At 43.5% G+C, this 25,540-nt stretch overlaps 1 protein-coding gene across 1 annotated transcript; it reads left to right on the top strand.

Moving 5' to 3' along the window:
• Positions 1 to 1,765: 1,765 nt before the first annotated feature.
• On the top strand, positions 1,766 to 23,701 carry KCNG2 (potassium voltage-gated channel modifier subfamily G member 2). Its single transcript, XM_062498589.1, has 2 exons — positions 1,766 to 2,521; positions 22,907 to 23,701. The coding sequence occupies exons 1-2, from the start codon at positions 1,766 to 1,768 to the stop codon at positions 23,699 to 23,701; spliced, it is 1,551 nt and encodes a 516-aa protein (XP_062354573.1).
• The last annotated feature ends 1,839 nt before the right edge of the window (positions 23,702 to 25,540 follow it).

Genomic DNA, 25,540 nt, shown 5'->3' with positions numbered 1-25,540 from the left:
TTAGCCAGACGAAGGAGTTCTTCTCTGTTGCTCATGTTGCCCTGTAGAAGTGGATATTTAAACAATTATTTCTCTTCCCCAAAGTGAAATTGGAGCCATTTTGGCATCGTTTGCTCTTCTGAAATTTTCAGGGTGCTGAAAAGTATCTTTAGGTGACTGTTGCTTTTTGCACATAAAGCAACCATTCTCTGGCTTTTTACAAATATCTAAGTGTTGTTCCAAAATTCAGGGACTGGATCCTCATAGAAGTGTTGAAGCAGAAGTACCATTGTTACTGCAGTGTTGCTTTTTGAGAGCGATTGGTAAGAATGTTTAGATGGTGATTCAGGGCTGTGACTAAAAGTATTCACCAGTCTCTGTCAGAGATCGTTTTGAGTAAGTCTAACGAGCTAAGAGTTGGTGAGCTGATTAAAGACAAGGGAAGTTGCTCCTCTGGGAATGTGAATGTATATGCTCTCCAGTTTTTCCTAGCACCCATTTGTTTGTTGTTCTCTCCCGGTTAAGACAGGAGATTCAGAGGGAACCAGAGAACATTGCTTATAAATTATGGAGTTACTGCTTCGTGATTACCATTCTATCAACAAAAAGGTAAATTCTTTACTAGTTAGCTCTTTCTCAGTTTCTCCATCTTCTGCTTAAAATTGTTCTCCATTACTTGCATCCACTCTTAGCCCAGGTCTTTGTTTGGACTCCCAGTCATCCTACACTGACTTCTTGTTTCCTACTTCATATTTGAGCAATTCTGGAAGTTTTGGGTGATTCACAAATGCCATTACATGGTAGTATTTCAAGACATCCCAGTATTGCTTTAGAGAGACAGCTTTGAAGAATGCATGTGAAAGAGAAAGTAAGGAAGCAGTATGGATTGTAGTGTGGCAGAGGAGGGATAAGCAGAAGGTACAAATTAAATCCTGGAATTATACATAGTTCCTTCTAAATGTGACCAGTTGTGTTCTGTGCTATTCAGTAGTAAGAACGGCAACCAGGTCACTTCCAGCTCGGCTTCATTCTGAGGTCTGATCTCCTGTTTCAGAGCTGCTGACAGGCTGCTTGGAACCCTGTCCACAACTGCAGCCAAGCCCACAGCAGAGCTTCTAGCAGTTCCAGGCTCCCAGGCAAACTCTGGTTTCAGTTCAGTCCCAGCATGCCCTCAGCTCCCACATATTCATTGCTATTGTTACCTAGGCTTGGTGAATTTAGGTTGGGAATTACCCACATTTCTGATTGTACTGTAAGTATCCATTTTATTTTCACCCTATAGGCTTTTTGTAATAGGGACATAATGTAGATAGGCCAAAATAATAAAAAAAAAATATTTGCAACTAAGTTTTTTTAATAAGTAGCTAAACTGTAAATTGCCATTTATCCAAATGACTTAGATTTCTCTTCTAGTATGCATTGACGTCCAGGATATAGCTCGAAGCTCTAGAAATTTCTAAAAATGGTAGTACATTGCTTGTGTTTCCGTTCAATCACTAACTAAACCCTCTAGAAGTAACAGCATGACTTCTGACCTGATTGTAGTGTAAGTTCTTTCCCCAAGTGACTATCAAGCAAAGATAATCCTAAAATAATGGGGGGAAAAGGAATGCCATAGAGAATGCCATAGAGGGAGGGAGTGGATGGGATTGCTATAATTTAAGAGTGCCCCACTTTTCATGTAAAAAAAAAAATCTTGCTAAAATTCTGTTTTACAGATAGATTTTCTGGTCAAGCTCCAGATGCTTTTGTTTGAGTAGCCTCAGCCTCCCTATGGACTCAACAGATGCACCACAAAATGGCACTGCTCACTGGGAATGCAGATCCTGAGTTCAGCTCCCGCTCCTTCAACAACTTGGAAAACCTCTGTGAAGTGCAAACCAAGAAAGGATTCTTCTACAAAAAGGCCAAACTTCTGCATCCTGGAGAGGACCTGTGCTGCTTAGCCCGCTTGGATGACCGGTCCAGGTTTGTGATCATCAATGTAGGTGGTATTAAGTACAAAATTCCCTGGACCACCTTGGAGAATTGCCCCTTGACCAGGCTTGGGAAGCTAAAATCGTGCAACAATTATGATGAGATCATGGACATCTGTGATGATTATGATGTTAGCTGCAATGAATTTTTTTTTGACCGTAATCCTAGTGCCTTCAGAACGATCATGACATTCCTGACAGCTGGGAAGCTGAGGCTTCTCAGGGAGATGTGCGCTCTTTCGTTCCAGGAGGAGCTTGTGTACTGGGGGATAGAAGAAGACCACCTGGAGTGGTGCTGTAAAAAGAGATTGCGACAGAAAGAGGAAGAGGCAGCTGAGGCCAGGCTGTTTGAAAGGGAGATGGTATTTAATGAAGCCACGCAGTGTGCCTTCCAGGACAGCAGCCGACTGAGTTTGTGCATGCAAAAGCTCAGGGACATGGTGGAGAACCCCCACTCAGGGATCCCAGGAAAGATCTTTGCTTGTATTTCAATCTCTTTTGTTGCCATCACTGCTGTCAGCCTCTGCATCAGCACCATGCCAGATGTCAGAGAACAAGAGGATCGGGTAAGTGCAGCTTTTCTTTGGGATAGAGCATGTTTTGTATTGCTGTCTCCTCAGGAAAGGTGACAGGCAAAATCACTCCAGCAGATTGTGTTCAGCATATATGATGTGGAGGGCTGGCTGGGTAGAGCACAGAAAGCATTATGTCACTTAAAACTGAGGCAAGATTGGGCCAAACTCTGCCCTGCCAGCCCAGCTTAGCCAGTTCAGACCAGCAGATTGCCTTACCCAACAGATTTGTTTTCTGACATGTCTAACCAGATGCAAACTAGCTACTCTGGGGATAAAAACCAGCCTTTCTTGTGATTTAATGTTTTGAGGTTAGGTTTAGAGCTAAGAGATCAATTTTCCCTTAAGGTACTTTAACAATTTGAATGAACTCTCAGTGCACCAGTGTAAAAACCACATCTAAAGTATTTTGATGCTATAGGGTGATATAAAGGCCAGGGAAGCTGAGGCAGCAACTTAACAGCAGAAACAGAGCAATTGTCCCAATTTTCAGACCTGCTTAGTATTCTCAAGTGTAAGCCGTGGATGATTCATGCCCTTGGAAATCAAGTCTTACAGATATTTTGTTTATTCTTTAGTTCATCAAATTTCCTAAGGGTTTAGTCCCTTTTTTGTGCAAGCAGTTCACTTCCCTAGGATTAATTGTATGTAGGCCAGTGAGAGCTCATCTGAAAAATGGTAGAGGAGGACACTGACATTTTCTTCACATACCTGCTGAAATGCAACCTGAGGAGTTGGGGGTGGGAACGTTTTGAAGAATTCATGCCCTCTCTAGTTTTACCCAAGTCCAAGCTTGACACTAAATGTTTGGGCTTATTTCCCAGCCTCGTGGTCATTAAATGTGGTTGTGAACTTCAGCTGCTAAGACAGTACTTCAGCCCATGAAGTGCTGCCTCTCAGCTGAAGGCTGAGCTCTCCTGGAAGCATCTCTTACCCTGTGCTGTCACCCAGGGGCTGGATGGCTTGTGCCCCACTGCCAGCAGCAGAAAACAGGGTGATCATCCCCAGACCGGGGGCATTAGCTGTTATGTCACCTTGAAAGTAAAATGCATGCTGATGGAAAATGGATCCAGCTGCTTCAGAGAGAGCCCTGCATCTGACTGAGCACCCTGTGTACAGTTAAACCCACCCTTTGCTTGCCAGGTCTGCGCAGATTACATCTCAGGTAGGTAGTTTGGAGTCAGACTCATTCAGGAGCAGCCAGGAAAAATGATAAAACATTTGGTATGTTGAGTGATATATGATTTATTATCAGATCTTTATTTTAAGGGCTTTTTCTGATTTAAAATTTGAGGATGGTGGTACTGGGTGCTAGTTAATACTATGTTGTCCTAATAATGTTTTTTAATATATCTTTTCCAAAACACATGCCTTTTACGGATGTAATTAATCATCAGGGCTCCAGTATCCTGAATTCTAAGCACAGGGGATATTTTACTGTCGAAAACTGAAGATGTATTTAGTGTTTCATTGTTCACAGGTTTATGTGAGAGCTGAAAAGTTGCTTTAAGAATTATGAGAGGTTAGAAACCTTATGTTTTTACTAGTTGTTTGAACATAAATAGGGACTCATAATATTAGGCTAATAATGGTTTTTTTTGGGTGGAGCAGCGTAATAATGAGGATAGAGCAAGCATATGAGAGAAGCCTGGATTCCTTGGTAAGCTGGAACCATTAGAAGGAGCACATTTTCACAGTCAAATGCAAAATTGTGCAATAAAGATGAATACAGGCTTGCTCATGTAAAAGCAGGGACTCTGGTTCCCAGAATGAGGCTCTAAATAATATTTAGGGTACAAGCAACCCTAAATTCCTATTGCAGCATAAAGTCAGAAGGGTATATGCCATGCTTGAATACCTAAGGTGGGGAGTATTATTAAGAAGCTAGAAGATGTTTTGTACCTGCATATGCTGTTGGTGAGACTGACACTAGAACACGGCAGTCAGTTCTCACATTCATATTTTTATTGTGTTTTGAAAAATTGGAAGAGGTCTAAAAACCTGTAAATCTAAGACACCTGTAGAAAATGCCATACAATAAGAAACTTGAACATTTCAGTTGACTTAAATTATTGGAAGGAAGGTGAGTGGATTAAGTACATAAGTGGGTTTTTTATGAGGGGAGAAGAACTGTATCATCTAAAAGACCTTTAAATTAAGCAGGGGGATGATGTATGGATAAAAGCCGAATCCTTAAAAATTCATATGGGCAATTATACGACACTATTTAATACCAAGTTGATTCATTACTGGGACAAATTAGGAAGAGAATTAGTGGATTTTGTGCCTCTAGACATTTTCACTTAAAAGCTCGGTACCCTTTTGTTTAGCCTTCAGTTAAACAGACTCTACTCCAGTCAAAAGAAAAGCATCAATTGCAGATCAAGTTACAAAGGCGAAATTCTTGGAATATTGAGAAGATCAGAATAAATTACCCAACATTATTCTGTGCCCTTAAATTCTAAAAGCACAAAGCTCCTGTAAATAATCTTCATTCTGCGCTTTGCACAAGGAAGTTCTCTGCACAGACTGGAAATGGTTATTTTGTTTGAGACAAAGGTGGCTCTCTTGCATAGGGGGCTGGTGAAGGATCACTTCTGGCAGGCAAGGAATAGTCATCTGCCCTCTTGGAATCACCTGTAAGAGTCTGGGACCGTGGCTGCAGACTCCCTGCCTGTACTCACTCCCTGTATGGCTTAGCAAACCAAAGCAGCTCTGCAAGTAACAGGTGTGGAGACAAGAGTGCTCACGTGAATTCAGATTCATGGTAATCATATTGAGCTGTATCCCCAGCATCTAGATTAAAATTTGTGCCCAGGGATAGCTCTTTGGTTTGGCTTTGCAGTCTCCTAACAAGCAGGAAAAGGATGTGGATCCCTCCTGACTAAGGAACAAATAAATAGTAAATACTCTTTTAAAGGCACACTATACTCAGTGTGCACATCTTCCAGGCTTTCTGGTTTTGGTATTGCTGTTGTTATGGTTCTGTGTCAGGACTGTCATAGGTGCTCTGGCTAGCAAACAGTGGCCTTTTCCTTGAGCTGGCATTACTACAGAAAACAAGAGCTTTATGTGCCATCTATCTATCCTGTTATTGCTTCAGGGAAAGACTGAGAAGCCAGTCACGAAAAAAACCGTGCTGGGGAGCAATTTTCCATACCCTGATCCTTTAATGCCATTTGAATGGACCAGCTGTTACACCCAGTGGTGTCCTGCAGAGGTGTAAATGACCTCACACAGGATGTTGGTGTGGGACCTGGAAAGTTAGAAGTAATTGCCAGGTGGGTGAAGAAATTATTTTAGATGCCTGCCTATCTCTTTTAAAGTAGAGCAGAAGACTCAGTCATACATTTTGTTAAGTTTATTAGCTGCTCCAGGTGTTCTGGATGGCAGCAGCAGTCCCTGGTGGTTCAACAAGAGTGGGCAGGCTCATGCTCCCCTGTACTGTAGATATTTGTTCTTACTAAAGGTCACCTTGATTCATTTCTCTTTTTTTGGAAGTAGTATTGTGTACTTCAGATGCTGCACAATTGTCAGTAGAGTCAACAGAATCGGATCCTGAGGTACTTTTTTAAAAAAGTAGGATATATATTCAATCAATATTTTTCTCATTTAGCTTTTATTTACCAATTAAATTAAATAAAATCCACCAATCCAGTAATGTGTATAAAAGCTCCTAGAAATTTCAGGAAAGGGACACTTCAAGTATGTGAAGTAAACAAACAAAGTCAGGTTCTTCTGCGTGAAGTAACAAGACTGATAAACTTTATATTTCAAAATTTTCAGAATGGGAGATTTCAATGCAAAATTTAGATTTAATGGTGAAAGGTCTCCTCTAAAGGCAAAATCTGCTGAGACAAAATCATAGCAGGAGCCCTCAGGCACCAGGCTCTTTCAAGACCACCACAAAGCTGTCTCAAAGATATAAAAGTAGCCAGAGACTCAGAGTATGCTCAAGGCATTTTAGGCATATGCTACCTTTAAGTGAACTACTCACCTCTCTAAACAAATGGCAGGCATCGAGTGACTCAAAGAAAACAGCTAATACATCAGAGAAGTCTGAAACCAGTTGAGGATACATTACAGCAAAAGCTTTAAAGACAGTAAGAGCTAAACCAAAAGACATTCAGAGAAATTCAGCTGAAAGCCAGATGGCCATCATACTAGACTCTTTATTTTTTCCTCGGTGAAAACAGAAATATCAACCATTTCTATCTGAAGACAAATCTCGTTTCTGTTAGACAGCATCCTTTGTCATCACAGAATAAAAGGTGGAACTTAGAGAATAATATCAAACATTCTGTCCTGATCCAAAGAAGCATTTGTAGGCCTGAGACCCCTGAGCTCAGTGCATGTGTAGCAGCACAATGCAAAACAGGAGAAGCAGATCAGAGGGTTCATTCTTCACCGTGCTTCGTGACGTGTTGGGAAAAGCCAGCCTAATTAAAGATGCTGTGATAGGAAGTTGCAGTTCAATAACCTTTAGCTGAAGAACATTACAACAAAGAGACTTATAAATAATGAAGTTAATAATAGCTCGTAAAGAAGTAAAAACTATTTAACCTTCGAAGCTCAATTTACACACTGTGCTTCAACTTCCATAATGTTGAGGATGGGGAATAGGTAAATTGTGAATGTGCATTTTAAACAATCTTGTGACTAAAGGTTTCATTTCACAAAGGTACACACAAAAGTAATCTCAGACAAGGTTAAGAGAGTCTTGTATAATGATTCTCAATAGCTTTTCATAGACAAACTGTCTGTAAGAGGCTGAATGAGCAGGCAGTGAGGTTGACTGAAAACTTAGTGACCATGCCCTGAGCATGGTGGTCAGTGGCACAGCATCCAGTTGGAGGCCAGTGAGTAACAGTGTGCCCTAGGGGTTTATACTGGGTCCAGTCCTGCTCGACCTCTTTGTTAGTGCCTGGAGGATGAAGCAGAGTGTACCTGCAGTGAGTTTGCTGATGGCACAAACTTTGGACAAGTGACTGATAGGTCAGACAGTTGTACTGCTGTCCTGAATGGCCTTAGCAGACTGGAGAAACAGGCTCAGCAAGCCTGTGTACCTCAGCAAGGAGAAATGCAGAGTCCTGCATTCCTGGTGAGGAGCAGCCCCACGCAGCAGTACGTGTTGGGTGGGGGCCACCCAGATGGAAAGGAGATTGATAGAAAAGGACCTGGGGATCCTGGTGGGCACCAAACTGACCATGAGCCAGCACTGTGCCCTCGCTGCAGAGAAAGGTACCAGTATCCTGGGCTGCATCAGGCAAAGTGCTGCCAGCACATCAAGGGAGGAGATTCTTCTCCTCAACTCAGCACTCGGGAGCCACAGCTGGAGCAGTGTCCAGTGCTGGGCTCCTCAGTGCAAGAGAGATACAGACATGCTGGACAAAGTCCAGTGGTGCTTGCTGTCCTGAGATGACACCCTTCTTGAGACTCTGGAATTACTGGGGAGCTCTTTTTTATGAATTTATCTCTTTCCTGACTGTTCAGTTGTCGTTCTGCATGTGATTCTGAGACCTTAATTTCAACTTAGAGCTACACGTGATGCATAGATGGTTTGTTTTCATGGATGAAGGTATTCATAAAATTGCAGCTTGTGCTTTTACTTTCATTGTGGAATAAACTGTTCTAGAAATTGCAGCACAGTCAACAAAAAACATATATTAAAATAAAAAAATACCTCCCTGCTAGTTTACAGATAACTATTTATAGTGTATAGGCACTGAGGGTGACTTTCTATAAAAAGAATCTTGGGGAATTGGTCTAACTAATTTCCCTGGGGATCATCTGAGAATTTGTTATACCACTCTCAGCTCTGCTGTTGAAATGCAAAAATCATAATCTGTAACAGTATCACCAGTTTTGGCATCTGAACTGATCTACTGTACTTGTACCCTGTATTGCTAATTTGCATTTTGTTTCTGCTCCAGACTCCTCTGGCCACAGCTGGCTGGAGGCCAGGGAAAGACCAAATGACTCAGTAGCAATGGTCACCTGCATTTTCTACATCATGCACAAGGAAGTTCCTGTAGGTGCATGAGACTCATATTCAGTTTAACATTCACATGTCCTTGCTTAAGGGATGTAGGACTCAAAGCACTGCAAAGCTGTATTTTAACTAAAAGTAAGGTGTTTCTTTTCTTTTTCCTTTCATAAACCAAAGTAGGTTTTCTCCTCAGATAGTACGTAAATCAAAATGGTAACACACACTCCAAATTACAAGCTTTGAGAGCACCCTTTACTCACAGTTTCAGTTATCAGCAATAAGCAAATGTTTGCTTTCTTGTTGAAGTTCTCAACTGGCCTGATGTAGTTTCATCACCTGTTCTGTGTAGTCCTGCATTTAGACTGAGAATGCTGTGGGACAAAACATCTTAAACACACAATGTCTATGGCCATCATAATAACAGAAATAAAACTACATCTACCTGCTGTTCAGCAATATGGGCACCTTTCTCATACCTCACCTGCAAGATATGTTTCTAGGCAAGGAAATTATTTTTGCAAGTGAGACCAAGTTAGTTCATGCTGAATCCAAACTGAGGAGTAACTGCAAAGTACTCAAGTCTGAGTCATCCTAGCGTGGTCTCCCAACTCCTCTCTGATGGTCAGAGACATTTGTTAGGCAAGTTGTCTTTCAGACAGCTCAGGATTGTCTGAGAGCAGTGGGAGGTGATGGGGTTTGGTTTTAGTAAGTGATGTTGCTTCTGTGTGTCACACAGACAGCATTAAAATCATGGAGCTGAGAATCTCTGCACTGCTCCATCTAAACCTTAGATGTCAAGTTATGTGGGGATTTCTGCACAGGGTGCATCTTCTATCTGGCTCCCACGGAATTTGTAAATGTTAGACCAATGGCAAAATGTTCTTTGCAAATATCAAGAAATGGTGATCATGTCCTTTGATCATTTTCCTGAGAACTGTCTGTGAGCCATCTGAATGGCACAGTCCCTAATGTAAAAGAATACATTTATTTGCTTTTGCTTTGTGGATCTGAATCTAATTCCCTCCTGTCCAAATCCAGCTGTTATATGGAGCATATCTCAGTATCAGTTTATTTGGCTGAGTTCAGGATTGCTTTATTCACACACTGAGGAGACACATTGAGTACTGGGAGTCCCCAGCATCGCTGCTGCACAGCTCGCTGCCCTCTGCACCAGCTCTGCCAGACACTGCCTGGGACCCCTGCTGCCTGCAAAACCCCTGGTCATATAGTACACTATGTGCCAGCTTTTCCAGCTGTTTTATCAGACAGTCCTTCCCCTTTGCAAGGCTGCCTTAGGCTGCTAATGAATAGAAAACCTTTGAAGGAATGGTTGGTTGTTCTTGCTACTGGCTGTGTGTGGACAGAGTGCTGGATAGCCACTGGCTGTATTTAGTCATGACTACATTTGGAGAGTTCTCACCGTTTTTTCTCCTTGGCTTGCTTGCTCTTCTTGGAAAAAAAAAAAAAAGAAATTATTTTCTGCAGTTGTCCAAGCCCTGGAAAGAAAAAAAAAAAGCAAAACAAAAAAAAAAAAAAAACAAAAAACAAACAAACAAACAAAAAATCCAGCCTTCCTGCTTAATTGAAGCTCTCTAAACTTTAGCAGACATACCTGGTTGTTCCATCATGGCAGCTGCTTCAAGAGCAGATGAAGGAACCATGGTCTCAGTAAGAAAATCATCCTCCATTTTATCAGGAGGGTTAGAAGGATTGCTGTATTTTCTTTCTCTAACAGTTGCCCTTAGATTGGGAGTGGGGACACAGCACTGTGTGACAGAGTCCTTGGTGAGCCTGCTGCAGACCTCCTGCTCAAAATTCCCCCTCTAAGCCAAGTCACTACCTGAGCTCTCCATGCCTGGCTCTTCCCATCCCTGGATCTCCCTGCAACACTTGCTCTTGGGTTGCTTTTCCCAAAGGGAGAAATCCTTATGGGTCAAGGAGCTGCCCTGGAAGATTTTGAGGACAGCAGGTTACTGTATAGACTTTGGGAGCCACCTGAGATTCTCTGCATTGTTTTAGGCTTAGAAGTATAAAAATGGAGAGTATTTCTCCACTCTGCTTGGGAACAAGGCAAGAGTTGACTAAGATAAAATTTGACTTGTTAATAACTTTATTCTGTGCCAATGAACTCTTTCCATCTGCAGGATATCTTCTCATGAATAAATAGCAAACTTAGGTCTTCTTTTAAATATTATATAAATATGCTGCAATGTAACATTAGTGATAAATAATTAAACAGCTAAATCTATTTCATAAAAGCATTAAAGCATTGGTAACTTTGTCACACTGTTAACTGGTATATATTTGGTGCAGTGTGGCTCACCCAGCAAAATATGCTCCATGTTTAATTTCTTTTAATATCTTTCTGGTTCCACCACCGGAAGTATCTATCCCTAGCAGTGGGTTTATTCTCCAAAGTTCCAGGTAAATCATCCAGGGAGTCTCTGAAGCAATCTCACAATAATAGTCTCTTGGCCTTCAGACATGTTTGTAGAATTACTACAGCTACTCATCACAGCCTAATATCCTGGGGGTACAGCACAGCTTCTGTATTCCATAGATTGCTCCACTGCCTTTTGCAGGAGAGCTTGGGCGCTGTGGGCTTATTGAGTACTGTCCCAGTGTTCTGAAAGAGAGATCTCTTTCATTTATTTGAAATGAAAATATAATCTGGAAATTTCATTTCAGAGCTCCGGGATACGTTGCTATCAGTTCTGGAGGTTTGGAATGAAAGAAAGCAGGCAGATTTACATTTGGTTGCACCTCATATAGCTAGGCTGAGGTAATGAGCTGATTCATGTGTACGGCACTTAGAAGAATTGCATTAAATTATTCAACATTATAAATGCTTACATTTTCATTGCCTAGAGTGTGGCAATGGAGATGAAATGTAAAAGTTTTTAAAACTGGGGGTTTTTGCAGTGTCCATGGAGACATTTATAATCAAGACAAATTGAGTGATATACAGATGGAAAAAAATATGGTTATAAGATTTTTTGCAGTTTTTAAACAAAAGCTTGAGAAAGGACCAAGAGAAAACTATAAGCTTTTAACTATACTTATACTTTAGCTTTTAAACTAAACTTATAAACTAAGCTTTTGGGTTTTCTAACAGTAAGCATGATATTAGTTCCAAATAAAAACATCAAAAACATGGTACTGAGTACAATCAGTCACATTTTGATCTAGTCTCTGTAGAACAGCACTCAATCAAATATAATTTTGGAGGTTATAAAGTTTTTAGAAGAAAGTAACTTCTGATGTAGGTAAGACATTTGAATTAGTGCCACACAACATTCTTCCTTAATAAAAAGGCATTTTTCAAAAATTGGCCTCCTTATTGTTTAAAAAAATTCTCTTAGATCTCATAATAGCAGAAAACCAATGTAAGACATCAAGTGAGGCTTGAGATACTGTGTCCAGATTGATATCCATTTAGCAGGCAAGTTGAAAAAAAAGTTTTAAAAATTGTTTAAAACCTAAAAGTTCTGCTTTATAGTGAGACACTTGAAGTGCTTTAATGCAGAGGGAATCATTATAGGAGAACGTCTGTGGGCAACAGAGAACTGAAATAACTGAAAGCTGCAGCTGGGCAAACTCATGGTCTGAATTAAAGTATGTTACAGTGTGGGTAATTAACAATGGAAACCATTTATCTAGACACTCCTGCGTGCATCTCACTGAGTTTTTAAGTACAATCTGTCAGCCCTTCTAAACACTGCAACTCAGGTCAGCTGAAGCCATGCATATGATTCATGAGCCACTTGGCAAGATCCTCTGCTCCACAGGGGATCAGCTCAAGAGCCTCTTCTGCCCTTCCAGGGTGGTGAGCCATTGCCATCCTGTCCCTGGCTCGCTGGTGCAGGAGGTGCCAGCAAGGATGCTCTACATCTTCTACCTGTCTGGGACTTCCTTGGCCCTCGTGAATATTCAGACCTGAAGGCATCAGTAAGATTAAATGAGCAGTGACAGTTCATAATTGTGATTAAAGGCAAGGGCAGCCAGAAAAAGCTCAGAAGCCTGGAAGCTCTCTGAAGAGTGACGTGGCATGAGTCTGGTCCCATGATGGCAGCATCCTAACCCAGGTGTCTTGTCCAGCACTGACTGTGTTTGTAGGAGATGCCACAGGTGCTGGGACACGTACTGGTGGGGCTTAGCCACAACCCAAACAGGCTGTTCACCAGGACATGTGCCAGCCCATCCCTCTGGCCATTCACTCACTCTACCCTCACCCTTCCATAACAATTCCTTTCCCTCTGCCCCACCTCATTTCCTGAGACTGGATTCAAATAGGAAATACAGAGAAGAGTGTGAAGGTCCCAGTCATCCAATAGATCCTGAGCTGTGCTGGGAACTTGGCACCTGGTACACTGGGTAGAGATTGTGACATGAGAAATTGCAACACTGTCCCAAAAAGTCCCTGCTCTGTCTGTGAGCAGACGCTGCAGAGATTTTTCTCCCAGTCTGCAGCTCATCTCCTTCATACACAATAGAAATGTTGGGTGTTTTGAGGTAAGCCCTTGTATGCTGCACTGCTGTCACAGAAAGCACTGCTTTTACTGTTGCCTGGAGCAGAAAGAGAGAATATGAAAGCGTGTGTGGTTTCACCATGGTCACATCCACCTTGTAAAAATGCATCACAGCTTAGAGAATTTCAGTGCAAGGGCACTGCAGGAGCTCACTGCCAGCTGTGCCTGAGCTGCTACCAGCAGGAAGGCAAATCTTCCCACAGGCAACACACGCAAATCCTTCCCTTGCTCTCAGATAAGAGGATAATAGGAGACTGAAGGGGGGAGTCTGGAAAAAAAATGTCAGAGGAAAACAGTAAGCTTGACTCCGTCCTCCTTTCCTCCAAGGGAAAAAAAACAGACACCCCCAGATGTTACAGCAGGTTACAGGGTGAAATTAATCTACAGTAAAATTAATATGGGTCAGTAAAACAAAGCTAGCAGTGAGTGGGAGGCAGGAGGAGAAGAGCTTCAAAAAATGACTGAAAGAAGGGAGAAAGTGGAGTAAATAAGAAGGGAAATACTTTAAAATGCTATTAAGAACAAGTTGATCTTTTAACATAATTAGTAAGTGAGAGAGAGAGAGGGAGAACAAGAGTGAGGTTCTTTTATAGTGTGGGACAAACTTGAGGAGAAGATGGAAAGAGGATGCTGGGTTTAGGAAGACCACAGTTCTAGGCAGTGGCTATCTGTGGGTATCTGTGAGCACAGCCAGGTGCCACCACATCACCTTTTCCCAGGTATTAGGTGGGTGTGAAAGCGTTGGGAATGCCACTGCTTTGTCACACAGCCCTCTCTCCCTTGGGCTGGTTCTTTTGGAGGGGTGTGAAGGTGTTCCCATTCCCTGGGGAAACTTCAAACTGCACCCAAATGCCCTTGGCATGAACCCAGCCCTGCTCTGATTCTGCAGTTTTATGCTGTTTTGGTTTAAGGGAGATAGCCCTCATCTTTATTTCTGCAATCCTGCCCTGTCTGTGAGGAGCAGGTGTGCTGCAAGTGCCAAGTACCATTGCTCAAGCTTTTCCAAGTGGCAGCTGAGTCTGTCTTGTTTTCAGAGCACTAGGATAGGAAATACAGTTCCTCAGAAATCAGATTTGCTAAGTTGCAGTGTAAAGAGGCTTCTTCAGATGAAAGCTCAGGATCAAGCATTTGCTTAGATTTACAGATATTGGATTTTTTTAAAAAAAGCATTGTAAACTTCCAAGGCTCTGATGCCTCTGTCAGAGCTAGAAAAGAGAGGGGGTTGAGGAGGAAGATTTCTATTAACATAAAACCAGGGGAAGAGGGGAACACTTGTCAGCAAGGACACTCCTAGTGCTTCATTATTCTCTTGGGGATTTTTGCTTTCAATTTCAGTGAAAAAGTGGGTCAAACCCAAGAAAAACATTCTGGAAATCTGGAAATAGAAAATTCAAGGTAATTTTAGTCAGAAATACTAAGAACACTGGTGTTTCTAAATTGAAACTGTTCTTTGGAGGACACCTTGGCTTGGTGAAATCATCATTCTTTTTCCTACCTTCCTGCCTCTGTCGGTGGCAGCGACTGATAAACAAATCCTCTGTGCTGAGCTGCTCACTGAGGCCAGGCTGGGCAGGTTGTGCCTGGTCCAAGCACAACGGGCTGTGCAGGAATCCTGGGCACACCTGGACCCCTGTGCCACCCACGGGTGTTTCCCAGAGAGGGGACAGCTGCAGGGCAAAGACAAGCAAGCCATATGGGCTGTGAAAATCCTGCCTGGAATGCTGTGGGAGTTGAGGAGTTTCAAATACAATACCTTGTTCTCCTGCAGCTGTGTCTTCCTGTGTAGCTACTCATCTTCAGACAGTGTCCCAATGGCACTGAATGGTTGTAAAATTGCCAAAGCAGACCCCAGGTACGAAAGTAGTGTTTTGATTTAGAATATTTGTTCAAGCAAATGGCAGTAAATCTATTCTTGTACATATAGGCTGTAATTCTCTAAATACTAGTAACAGCCTGCTTATGTCTTACACTCATGCACAGACAAAAAGCTGTGGACCAGACAGGTGGGGATCTCAGACCCCGAGAGCCAACTCCAGCAGCACCAAGAGATCATTTCCTTTGCCAGCCAATCCTTGTGGGCAGGCAGGGCTTTGGAAGGGTCCTTTGAGGTGAGTGCAGACCCCTCTTCTCATGGGAGCTACATCACATCACCAACCCTTGAGACTGAGAAGCTTCATCTTAAAGGTCTCTGGTCTTCCCTGTTCTTGCAGGGGGTCTTTTCTGGAGCCTCGTGTGTCTTCTAGAGTCCAGGTCCTGAAAGCTGGTGTAGGTGTTTCTTCTCTGGCCAGCACTGGGTTCCCTTTGCTCTTAGCCAGTACAGGCTGAGCTTGTAAGGTCCCTTTCCTTCACCCTCCTACCTTCCCCTGCTGGCTGCAGTTATTCAGCTGATGGTGTTGCCCTTCCCAGCCACTCCTGGACCACATCTGCAGAGAATGATACCCAGGGTATATCACTCCTCCTCATGTTATAGTACAGCCCCTCACGCCTGGTGTGTGGGGTGATCACAGTGGGAGATAGGAGCAGCTGGCTGATGGAGCTCACAGTGTTTCCTTAAGCTGCTCCCAGCCACAGTCACAGACTCTGAGGAGCTTTAAGACATTGGATGTCTTGACACCTCCCCCGGCCTCCCTGGATGAGGTGCTGTGCTGTTCCTGATAAGCATCTGAAAATCGGGCAAGCTGATGTTGTTCTGTTTCATAGATATTTCATGGTCTGTTTTATTCTTTCTGTGTTTCCTGCTTCTTGCTGATTTTAGGTTTTGGTTGCTTTCCATAAAGCAGAGCCAGATAGCATTTTTTTCCCTCTAACAAATACTGTTGCTTTTGGAGAAGTGTGTGCTAAAAACGGGTGCAGGCATGAGGAGAGCTAGTTCAGAAGATATTAATGAGAGGGCATTTTGTGCATCTGTAGTACTACTTACCTGCTTCCCATTCTTCTCAACAACTTTGCTGGGGCAAAAAGAGGCAGGATAGTGGACCAAAGAATGTATCTGCATGTGAAGAAGGTGAAGGAGGCAGGGAAATGGAAGAAAGCCTTAGGATCACAGTAAGTCTTGCCTGGTAGGTAGGTGATTGAATCCCTTGTGTCTGTGTCTTTCTCCACAATTCAGATGTATATGCCAAATCCATGCAGTCAGCTGTTAAGACCTCTGTAGCATTTCCAGGGAAAAAGGTGTCAGTTAAACAGGTCTCAGAGATCAGTATTGACGGCTTGGAAACCCGAGGCCCTGCAGTGTCTAATTTTGGTTGTACAGTTTGGGACTGAGATGGCCCAAAGCAGCAGCTGCTTGTGGATTGGGCAGAGTAACCCAAGGAAACACAGCTGGTTCCCTCTGCAGCCTCCTGGATCAGGAGTGCCATCCCTGTCTCCTGTCTCTTTAGTCTGCAAGAGTAGTCATTGATAAAGTCCTCACGTGGTCTTCTCTTCCCCCTCACTGACTCCCAGGCCCTTTTCTGAGATTTCCATAAATACAGCCATCTGGCCTTGCTGTTACTGGCAAGAGGAGGAATTTGAGACAGATGAAAGGCACACGCAGGTATCTCAGTAACCCTTGGCTCCATGACTGCAAGTGAATAGCACAGCATGCAATTCCACAAGCTGGTGAGACTCTGGCTGGGTATTTTAGCACACACTGCAGTTACCTTCTAGCAGCTGCCATAGTCTTTTGGCGTCTCCCTTGTTCCTGTTGGTATTCCATGTTTATTTGCAGCTTCACTGGCAGGATGCAAATGGCAGGCTGAGGGGTTTTGAGAAGTTGCATTTTGGAGCTGTGCTGTCTCAGGATCAAGGAAAATCCAGACGGGTAAGCAGGTGTAGCTCCTGCTCACCTCCTTGCCCTTTCTCCTCAACAAAGACAAGTTGTACAAGAGTCCTCTTATGTCCATAACAGGGCTGCACAAAGGTAGCAACAACCCTCCCTCCCCTTGGAAGGCACAGGTTACCTTTGCTGGCAGCTGGGCTGAAGATAAAACAAGAACTAAGCTCGAGTTAGGGATCAAAGTGTGGATAGCAATAAGCAGAGGACCCTTTCATTGCCCTTTGGTGATTTTAAAAACAGAAACTGTTACTTTGACTTCATAGCCAGCCAGCTTTAAGGACAGACTGTGCAGTTATCTGAATCATCTTTGCTCGGGAGCACAAGGAAATATTCGGAGCAGGCTGACTGTGAGTTCAGCCTGACCCTGGTGTCAGTGGCAGAGGCACTGAGCTACAGTCGCTGTGTCTGTGGGTGGTCAGAGCGAGGGGAGCTGCCTGAGCCCAGGGCAGGGTGTGGGATGCTGCCTTTCCAAGGTAGGTCACGTCGCAGGAGTCGTGCACTTACCCCTGCTGTGAAAATTACCTGGATGCTTTCACCAGAAAATCACTTTTCATCAGAAAATTGCCTTTCATCAGAAAGTGCCAGCATGAGCAATACCTTTGAGTCTGCTTGGTGAGGCATGTTTCTGGGAATGTTGCTCTTTTGCTGGAATTTTTCTCAGGAAAGGCTTGTTCATTTCACAATGAGAAGAGGGGGCAAATGACCCAGCACCCAGTGCTCCAGGTGCTCCCACACACTGGGACAGAGCCAGATGCAAGCTTCCACCCTGCTCTCACAGGAGCAGGAGCTGGGTCTCTCCAAAGCCCAGAAAAGGCTCCATGTGTTGGTCTGCAGAACAGCTGGTGGTGGAGGAGTGTCTGTCCTCTGAGTCACCCTGCAGATGTTCATTGAAACAGGCAGCTCAGCCTCCCACCCAAATCCAGGAGGAACACCCTAAGCCTCTGGACTGGGGACTGTAGGCAGACTTGTCAGCAGTCTCAGGGCTGCAGGTCTCTTTGTCTGCAGGTCTCTTAACACAGATCTCTGATGCCGAGATCTTGGGGGTGTCAGAATTTCAAGTTCCACATTGCTGTTTAAAAAGAGTTTGATCTGATCTGCACAGAGAAACACTTGAAATGTGTGATCCCAAAGGCTCAAGTAACAAGGGGCAAGTGGACATGAACAAAAATATCATTTTAGAAATGTCATGATTTTCAAGCTTATGTAAGTACTTTTGTATGCAATGCCTCTCATGTTGGGGTTTCTTCTTTTCTTAACATACAGATTTGACAGTAAGGGAAATCTCACTATAGAGTCAAAGTGGGCAGCACTGAAACTTCTTCCTTCAAAGTGCTGTGGTGCTGCTGACCTTAAAAAAAAGTGCATGGAAAGCAACACAAGAACTGGGTGAGTTAGAGGTGATCTGGCTTTTGACATCTTCTAATGCAGAGGGATTAGAAGATGGTTGTCAAAGCCTGCAAGAATCTAAGGAAGAGTCACAATTTCTTCTCAGGAGACCAGAGGACAAAGGCAGGGCCAAGAAGTCACACAATACACAGTGGAGAATTTTTCTGACGTTCAGTACAGGGAAGCACAAGTGAAATGGACCCTGCAAGCCAAACCAAAATGTTTCTGAAAGATGTTTTCAACTTTTAGACAGGCCATACAGAACAATGAATACAGATGGATTTGAACTCGAATGACACTGTTTTTCCTTTCTGTAATTTTCCTTTTGCCAAAGGAAATTTTGGCAAAGAAAACATTTCTCCAGAAGAAAGATGCTGTGGTTGGCTTTTTGACAGCAAATTTCTATAGATCCTAATGAAGGAGACTCACTTTAATTTGACTGCACAGAATTACTCACTGATGCCTTTCTCACTTTCTTTCCTTGTGCCCCGTGTTGACATCAGTGTATAGCCCCCAAGTCCTGTGCAATTGCAAATAATTTCCCATAAATTTCAATAAATTTCTGCCTCAAAAAAAACAAACCAAAAAAACAAACAAAAGACCCAGTTTCAAAGAAAGAAATGTACACAAATAAATAAATAAATATACACACTTTGTGAAGAACAACTGTTTTCCCTGCAGCTCAATTTCATCAATCTAAATATGAAAAAGTAGTGAGAAAAATGTATCTGTTAGATTACAGGGTGAAGATTTTTCATTACTTGGTATGAGGGAGAGGTGTTTAGCTTATAAAAAGTAAAAGGCAGTGTGTTAATGAATAAGTTTATGGCCACAAGTTGGTATAGCACAATCTTTTTTGAGAACATACAGATTTGATGAAGACCTATTTTAAGCAGGATGCCGTATTCTGTTAGGACTTGGTTTTTTTTGTGTTCCAGTGGCTGATTAATTCCTGATTATTTTTCCATCTGTGTGTGTGCCTTTCTGAGAATTTTTGCTTTGTTTTCTTGAACAGAAAAACCTCAAAAAACCAAGCAGAATTACAGCATCCAGTTAGACTGGAACATATAGTTAGTAGCTTTAGAAAGCAAAAACATGGCCTTTTTTTTCCCTTTCTTAATGAATGCTGTAGTCAAACAGGAAAAACCATCCAGCAGGAAAAGCAGCTGCAACTGAAAGAAATTAAATGCGAAGAGCATGAAATACAGTTCTGTGTTACTGTTTTTGATCACATGTGAGGATAATAATAGGTCACACCTAGATGATATTGAAAGATGGTCCTAGGGATAGGAAGACATTTTATTACTGGAAAAAAGAGACCTCTGGCAGGTTGTTTGACACACAGATCTGTTTTCTAAAAGCATGTTCAGACCCTCTTACTCTTATGACAGTCTTTGGACAGAGCCTGGCTTGTTCAGATTGTGATACTTTAATAAGGATACTGAGCAAGTTGATGGAGATAGTTATGCATTAGCTGGAACGGGGGATTGTTTCATTCTGTTGAAGTGAACCCTGTGTAGAAGAACATTATCACTCCACTGTACTGAAAGTAAACATTCTGACTTTCATATGATTTGTCAGCTGTGGAGAGTGGGAAGAGTAGAAAAAAGCCAAGGCCCAGCACTGGCTCTGGATGGAGGAAATTTCAGTTCCTCATTATCTTGATGGGCAAAGATGCAACTTGGTTCTGCAGTGTTGGATTATCCAAGTTCCACATTCCACCAAGCTTCTTGAGCTTGGCTGAACAAAGGTTGCCAGGCTGCTCCTGCACTTTTGGATGTAGTTCTGCAGGCAGATTGAAGGCATAAATAGCAATGCTTTAGGTCTGTAACCCTACACAGGATAAACATGTCAGAGTGTGGGAGAGGAGACAGAGTCTTCTGAAAGTCATCTTCCCTGGTAGCCCATTAGTGAGGAACAGTCTTCACTCCTCTTTTGTCCTGCACCAAAACTCACACACACAAGCACTTCGGAGTCTCCTTTCCATATGCAGCTAATAGAAAGTGCTGGGGGAATTAGGTGCCAAATTAGCTATTAATCACCTTAGTGACTTGGTAGGTTTATTTTAAGGCTAAATTCTCCAAAGTCATCACTGACTTTCTTAAAACTTTTAGTGGCATGAAAAGTCAATACATATACATCAGATTCCTGCCAGATAGGGCTCTTAAGGCAAGGTGTATCTGAATTTCCATAGATGGTGGTCCAAATAACGGTGCACCTGTCAGAGAAAGTAAATTTGCACATTTGGGTACTTATCTTGTTCTTGCTTTTGCTTTGCACAAGCCATAGCTATTCTTCTCTGGGATGTCATCCTAACACCTCAGTCTGATGCTTTTAAACACGTGCAAGGTTAGGATGAAGAGCTGCAAATCACCTCCAGCCATTGCCCTTAGGTGTGAGATCCAGCATATCCTGATGAGAGATTCCCAGGCAGCAGATCTCTGGGACAGGATTGGTCTGAGGGCTGGTTTCTGGGTCATCAGGAGAGAAGTTACAGTGCTAGAGGCAGAGTCCTTCCACTGACTTTGTCAGAGACAAAGAGCCAGCTTTGTCTCTGGCTCACAGAGCCACATTTGTGTTGGGGTGTAAAAGCATCTTGATTCTGTATTTGATAGGAGAGCCTGACAGCATGATTATGCTGTGATAGGAGGAAAGCTCCTAGAAACAAAATCTTAATCCTATGTATTATGATTGTGACAAAAATACTTACTTATGACCAAATTAGTTTGGTGAGGCAGATATAAATTAATCTCCTTCTAGTGTTCACACCTATCAAAATTTGGAATTTAAAGACAGGCTATCTGAGCTGCTATACTGGTACAATGAGATTATCATTCCTCCCTGCAACATGCTTAAAATCTTGACAGTAATTTCAATGGGACAAGTAATTTTTCTCTCCATATCAGCATGACACCCTGGGAAACAGTGGGAGGTACATCATGTGCCAATTGAAAGTGGAGTACAAAACAAAAATCCATAAACACAACACATTACAATCCTTTATTGTGATTACTACAAGGACCATAAATGCTGGCTCTGAGGATTCCTTTTCACGTCTGTTTTTCTTGTTGACATCTCTTTAGTTATTGTCCCAGTCTTCTCGTAAGTGTAACATGTGCAGGGTGCCTCAGCATTTTGGTTACCACATTGAGGTAACCCAAGGCTTTGCATTCAATGTGATGACACTGCTCTCACTGCTGACAGTGCAGCAGCCTTTGAAACATATCCAGTTGCTCCACATTTTGGGGAAGGCTGCAGTTAGCGAAGAGGGCAAAAGCCTCATCAGTCTTCTGATGCTTTCTTTCCAAACAGGGAAAAGCCTGTGCATACACACTTCCAGAAGGATGAAGTTAGGATGTGGTGCATTCAAATTTTCCTTGGCTCTCTGGAGCAAAAGACTCTTGTGGCTGAGTAGGTGGGCAGAACTGCTAATAGATGTGCCAGGTTCTCAGCGTCTCCAGTGGTGAAATGGGGACCAGCCTGACACAGCCTCGCCATTCTCAGCTGATGTTTTATTGCTATAATTTGGCATCAGCAAGTAAAACAAGGTTGGGCACTGGGACCTAATTCCTGTTGTATCCAGTGAGAGTCACACACCCCACTAGCATGGATGGACTCCTCACAACAAACTGTTTCACCAACTGTTCAAACTGGCACACTGAATAAATATACACTTCCCTTAAATAAGTATACACTTGCCTTCCCCACAAAGCCCCCATATCCAAGCATTTATACAGAAAACAGCACTAGCCCTGTAATTGTCCACATCAAAATCCATTTATGTAGGGAAGTTATTATTCAGCTGGAGGTACCAAGAGTGATACAGCACAGAATTGCCACAGTATTAACAACCAAGGAGTGGCCATCACCAGCATTATTGTTTATTGCCTTTCCAGTGCACTGAGGCTGGTTTGTTTACAAGCATCATAACTAAAGAGCCAGAGCTCTCTTTATTTGCCACCAAGTGAGCCTGCAGGGAAGAGCAGGGGAAGAAAGCTTGGGGAAGGTCACTAGTTGTTACAGGTGCAGAAACGAAAACACTTCTCTCTCCATACCCCACTCTATCCTGTGGTATTTTTTCTTTTAGAAATACCTACATTTATCAGTGCTTTATCTAAGCTTTTGGCTGTAGGGGTAGTATGTTAATAAAGGTTCACTGAAATATAAAATATGCACTGTATTTAGTGAATAATAGATTATAGATAACTCCAAGCATATCACTTAAAATACTGTAGGTGTTTATGAGCCATTATTACGCAATTTATTATTGATCAGGAAGGGAATGAAGGATCACACATTTATTACACTCCATGAATCTTGTATTAATCCTTTTTAAAAGGTGTTAAAGTCTTGGTTAGAATTGAAGTGTGAGCCACTGGCCTTTTAGCAGTAGGCTCTCTGGCCAACACCTGATAAGATCACACCAAGTTCTTAGCAGCTTTGGGACACTCCAGAGCATTGTTGACCTGTCCTGTAGTTAAACATGTAGCCTCAGGTTTTAGTACCTCTCAGCAGCCATGATTTTGCTTTGGTACATCGCAATTTGTATCAATTTCATGTGGTGCTTTCCTCTAAGAACTGACACTGTCTTTGTTTCTCTGCCTGGCTAAATATGTTTCTTCCCTCTTTTATGTGTTTCCCGCTCCTCTTCTCCCCAGGGTGAATGCTCACAAAAGTGCTATGACATCTTTGTGCTGGAGACGGTGTGTGTGGCGTGGTTTTCCTTTGAGTTCCTGCTGCGATCCATCCAGGCAGAAAACAAGTGTGCTTTCCTGAAAACCCCCCTCAACATCATCGACATCTTGGCCATTCTGCCTTTCTACATCTCTCTCATTGTGGACGTGGTTTCCACAAAAAACAGCAGCAAGCCTGGCGGGGGAGCCGGGAACAAGTACTTGGAGCGCGTGGGGCTGGTGCTGCGCTTCCTGCGGGCGCTGCGCATCCTGTACGTGATGCGGCTGGCGCGGCACTCGCTGGGGCTGCAGACGCTGGGGCTCACCGTGCGCCGCTGCACCCGTGAGTTCGGGCTGCTCCTGCTCTTCCTCTGCGTCGCCATGGCCCTCTTCTCGCCGTTGGTGTACTTGGCGGAGAGCGAACTGGGAGCCAAGCAGGAGTTCACCAGCGTCCCCACCAGTTACTGGTGGGCTGTGATCTCCATGACAACTGTTGGCTACGGGGACATGGTGCCTCGTAGCATCCCCGGACAGGTGGTAGCCCTGAGCAGTATCTTGAGTGGGATTTTGCTGATGGCTTTCCCGGTCACGTCCATCTTTCATACCTTTTCCCGTTCCTACAGTGAGCTGAAGGAGCAGCAGCAGCGAGTAGCCAGCAGGCAGGTGCGCCAGAGGCAGGAGAACACTGAGATCCCAGGTGGTGACAGTACAAGGGGGCTCAGTGCCACATTCCCACCACGTGCTGGTGAGCAGGACGGTCTGCCCTCAGTGGACCAGTAAGCCAATAGAAGTTCTTGACCCTGAACAGCTGAGGACATACGTCAGCAGCACAAGAAGCAGTGGACAAGGGAGATCAATTCTGCAAGAAGAATGCCATGAACTGCATAAATGAGGGGCAGACACACACAAAGTTTCTCTAAAAGACCAACTTCTGATCTTAAGGGACCTCTGAAAGGTACCCCTATAAATTCTACCAAGTACAGCTCTGCTCCATTGCTTTTCTTAGGGCTTTTCTATTGAGCAAGTATTTTTGGGTACGCCCAAGGAGCAGCCATTGAACACAGCCAGCCAGCAGAATGTAATGTGAAGCACAGCCTGTGCCAGGTGCCATATGGCAGAGCAACCAGCGTGCCACCTCCTCCCCACCCTGCTCAGTGGCACTCCCTGTGCAAGGGGCTGGGCAAGGGGCTCCCCGTGCTGCGACACCCCGCAGCACATTTGTTTTGGCAGCACCACCAAGGAACACAAACCTCAGGCAAGCCAAGGGGTGAGGGCAGGAGAAGGGCAGAAGCATCCCTTCAGCTTTACCAGGGGCTTGCTTTTGTCTTCTACAGATGAGGCAGCGCAGCCGGAGCTGCCAGCTCTGAATTGTGTGTGAGCACAGTTTGCATTATTTAGTAGAAATGCATATTTACCATCCTAAGCTTTATATCTTAGTCCCATGACAAAAATATACATACAAAAAATCTTCCTGACAATGGTACTAAATGTTAACTTGATTATTTTTCCTTTGCTAACAGACGAATGTAAAAAATACCATTACAAATTATGACATTTCTCCACTTTCTGTTAACTATTTCCATCTCTCATGTATTGAGAAATGTGTTTAACAGCCAACTGAACCAATCTGAACTACATGTAGCTCAAGAAGGGGAGGGTGATGTTAAACCAGCAGTGACTCCCAGCTCTGCACAGTCTTTCTCGGTGGTGGTGGCTGCACTGAGTGCAGTTGTGTGCAAACAGGAGTGGGGGAGTAGTACAAATCCAGTGAAGCCAGCAAGACACCTTCAGTGGGCTCTGGCCCCAGCTGCAGTGCAGCAGCTGTGCTCTGCATTAGGAGTAGCCTTTTGGTTTTGCCCTCCTACTAAGAAAAAGACAATCCTGTCATTATAACAAGTGCTCTGGCTCTTCTTCCTGTTTCTCAAAGGATTTAAGTCAATTTGAAGGGAAAATAACTCATATGGTGGCATCTGCATGTTTGCTTATTGATGCCAGCCCCATGCATGAACTTTCCAGCCCCCACCCTGGAGGAGCTGTGTAGCTGGTCCAAGTCAGGATGCTGTGTGAGTCCTTCAGTGGTCCTTCAGGTGGGATGTGATCAGGGAATAGAGGGAGATGGAACCAAACAGTCTCTTGTACCTACACTCCTGTTGTACTAAAGCCATGCAGTGTCACCCTCCATATTCTCCACCCACCAGGAAGGGAACAAAACCTGATATATTGAAGATGGGATTTGTCTGGTCTGTTGTTTGGATTGTTTTTTTTTGCCTCGGCATACATATGTTGTAAAACCAATCCTACATTAGCAAACTCTCATATTAAGCCATTCCTTATAGGAATGAAGCAAAGGACATGGAAAAGTTACAGTTTATTTTAATAAAAATTAAAAGCTTTGTTGCTGACTCTTTGTGTCTGGTGATTTGTGTGCGGAGGGAGGTGGTGTCTCACCATGCTGATGTGAAGTAACGTGTTACTTGCTGCTGAGTACTGCAGGAGATGGAGGCAGCAGAACTGAGCCCCCCTACCCTGCAGGATGCACCTGGGTCAGCAAAGCCCCAGCTCTGTTGAACTGCAGGCAAACCAAACACAGGTGCCCACACCACGGCTCTGCCCATCCTT

The sequence above is a fragment of the Cinclus cinclus genome, chromosome 1 (assembly GCF_963662255.1).
Source record: "Cinclus cinclus chromosome 1, bCinCin1.1, whole genome shotgun sequence".
In the NCBI taxonomy this organism is placed as follows: Eukaryota; Metazoa; Chordata; class Aves; order Passeriformes; family Cinclidae; genus Cinclus; species Cinclus cinclus.
This window is presented reverse-complemented; position numbering and strand designations above follow the sequence as displayed.

Coding starts and splice junctions, on each gene's coding strand:
- KCNG2 (XM_062498589.1), top strand. CDS start 1,766: ATGCACCACAAAATGGCACTGCTCACTGGGAATGCAGATCCTGAGTTC. Junction 2,522..22,906: donor TCAGAGAACAAGAGGATCGG/GTAAGTGCAGCT, acceptor TCTTCTCCCCAG/GGTGAATGCTCACAAAAGTG.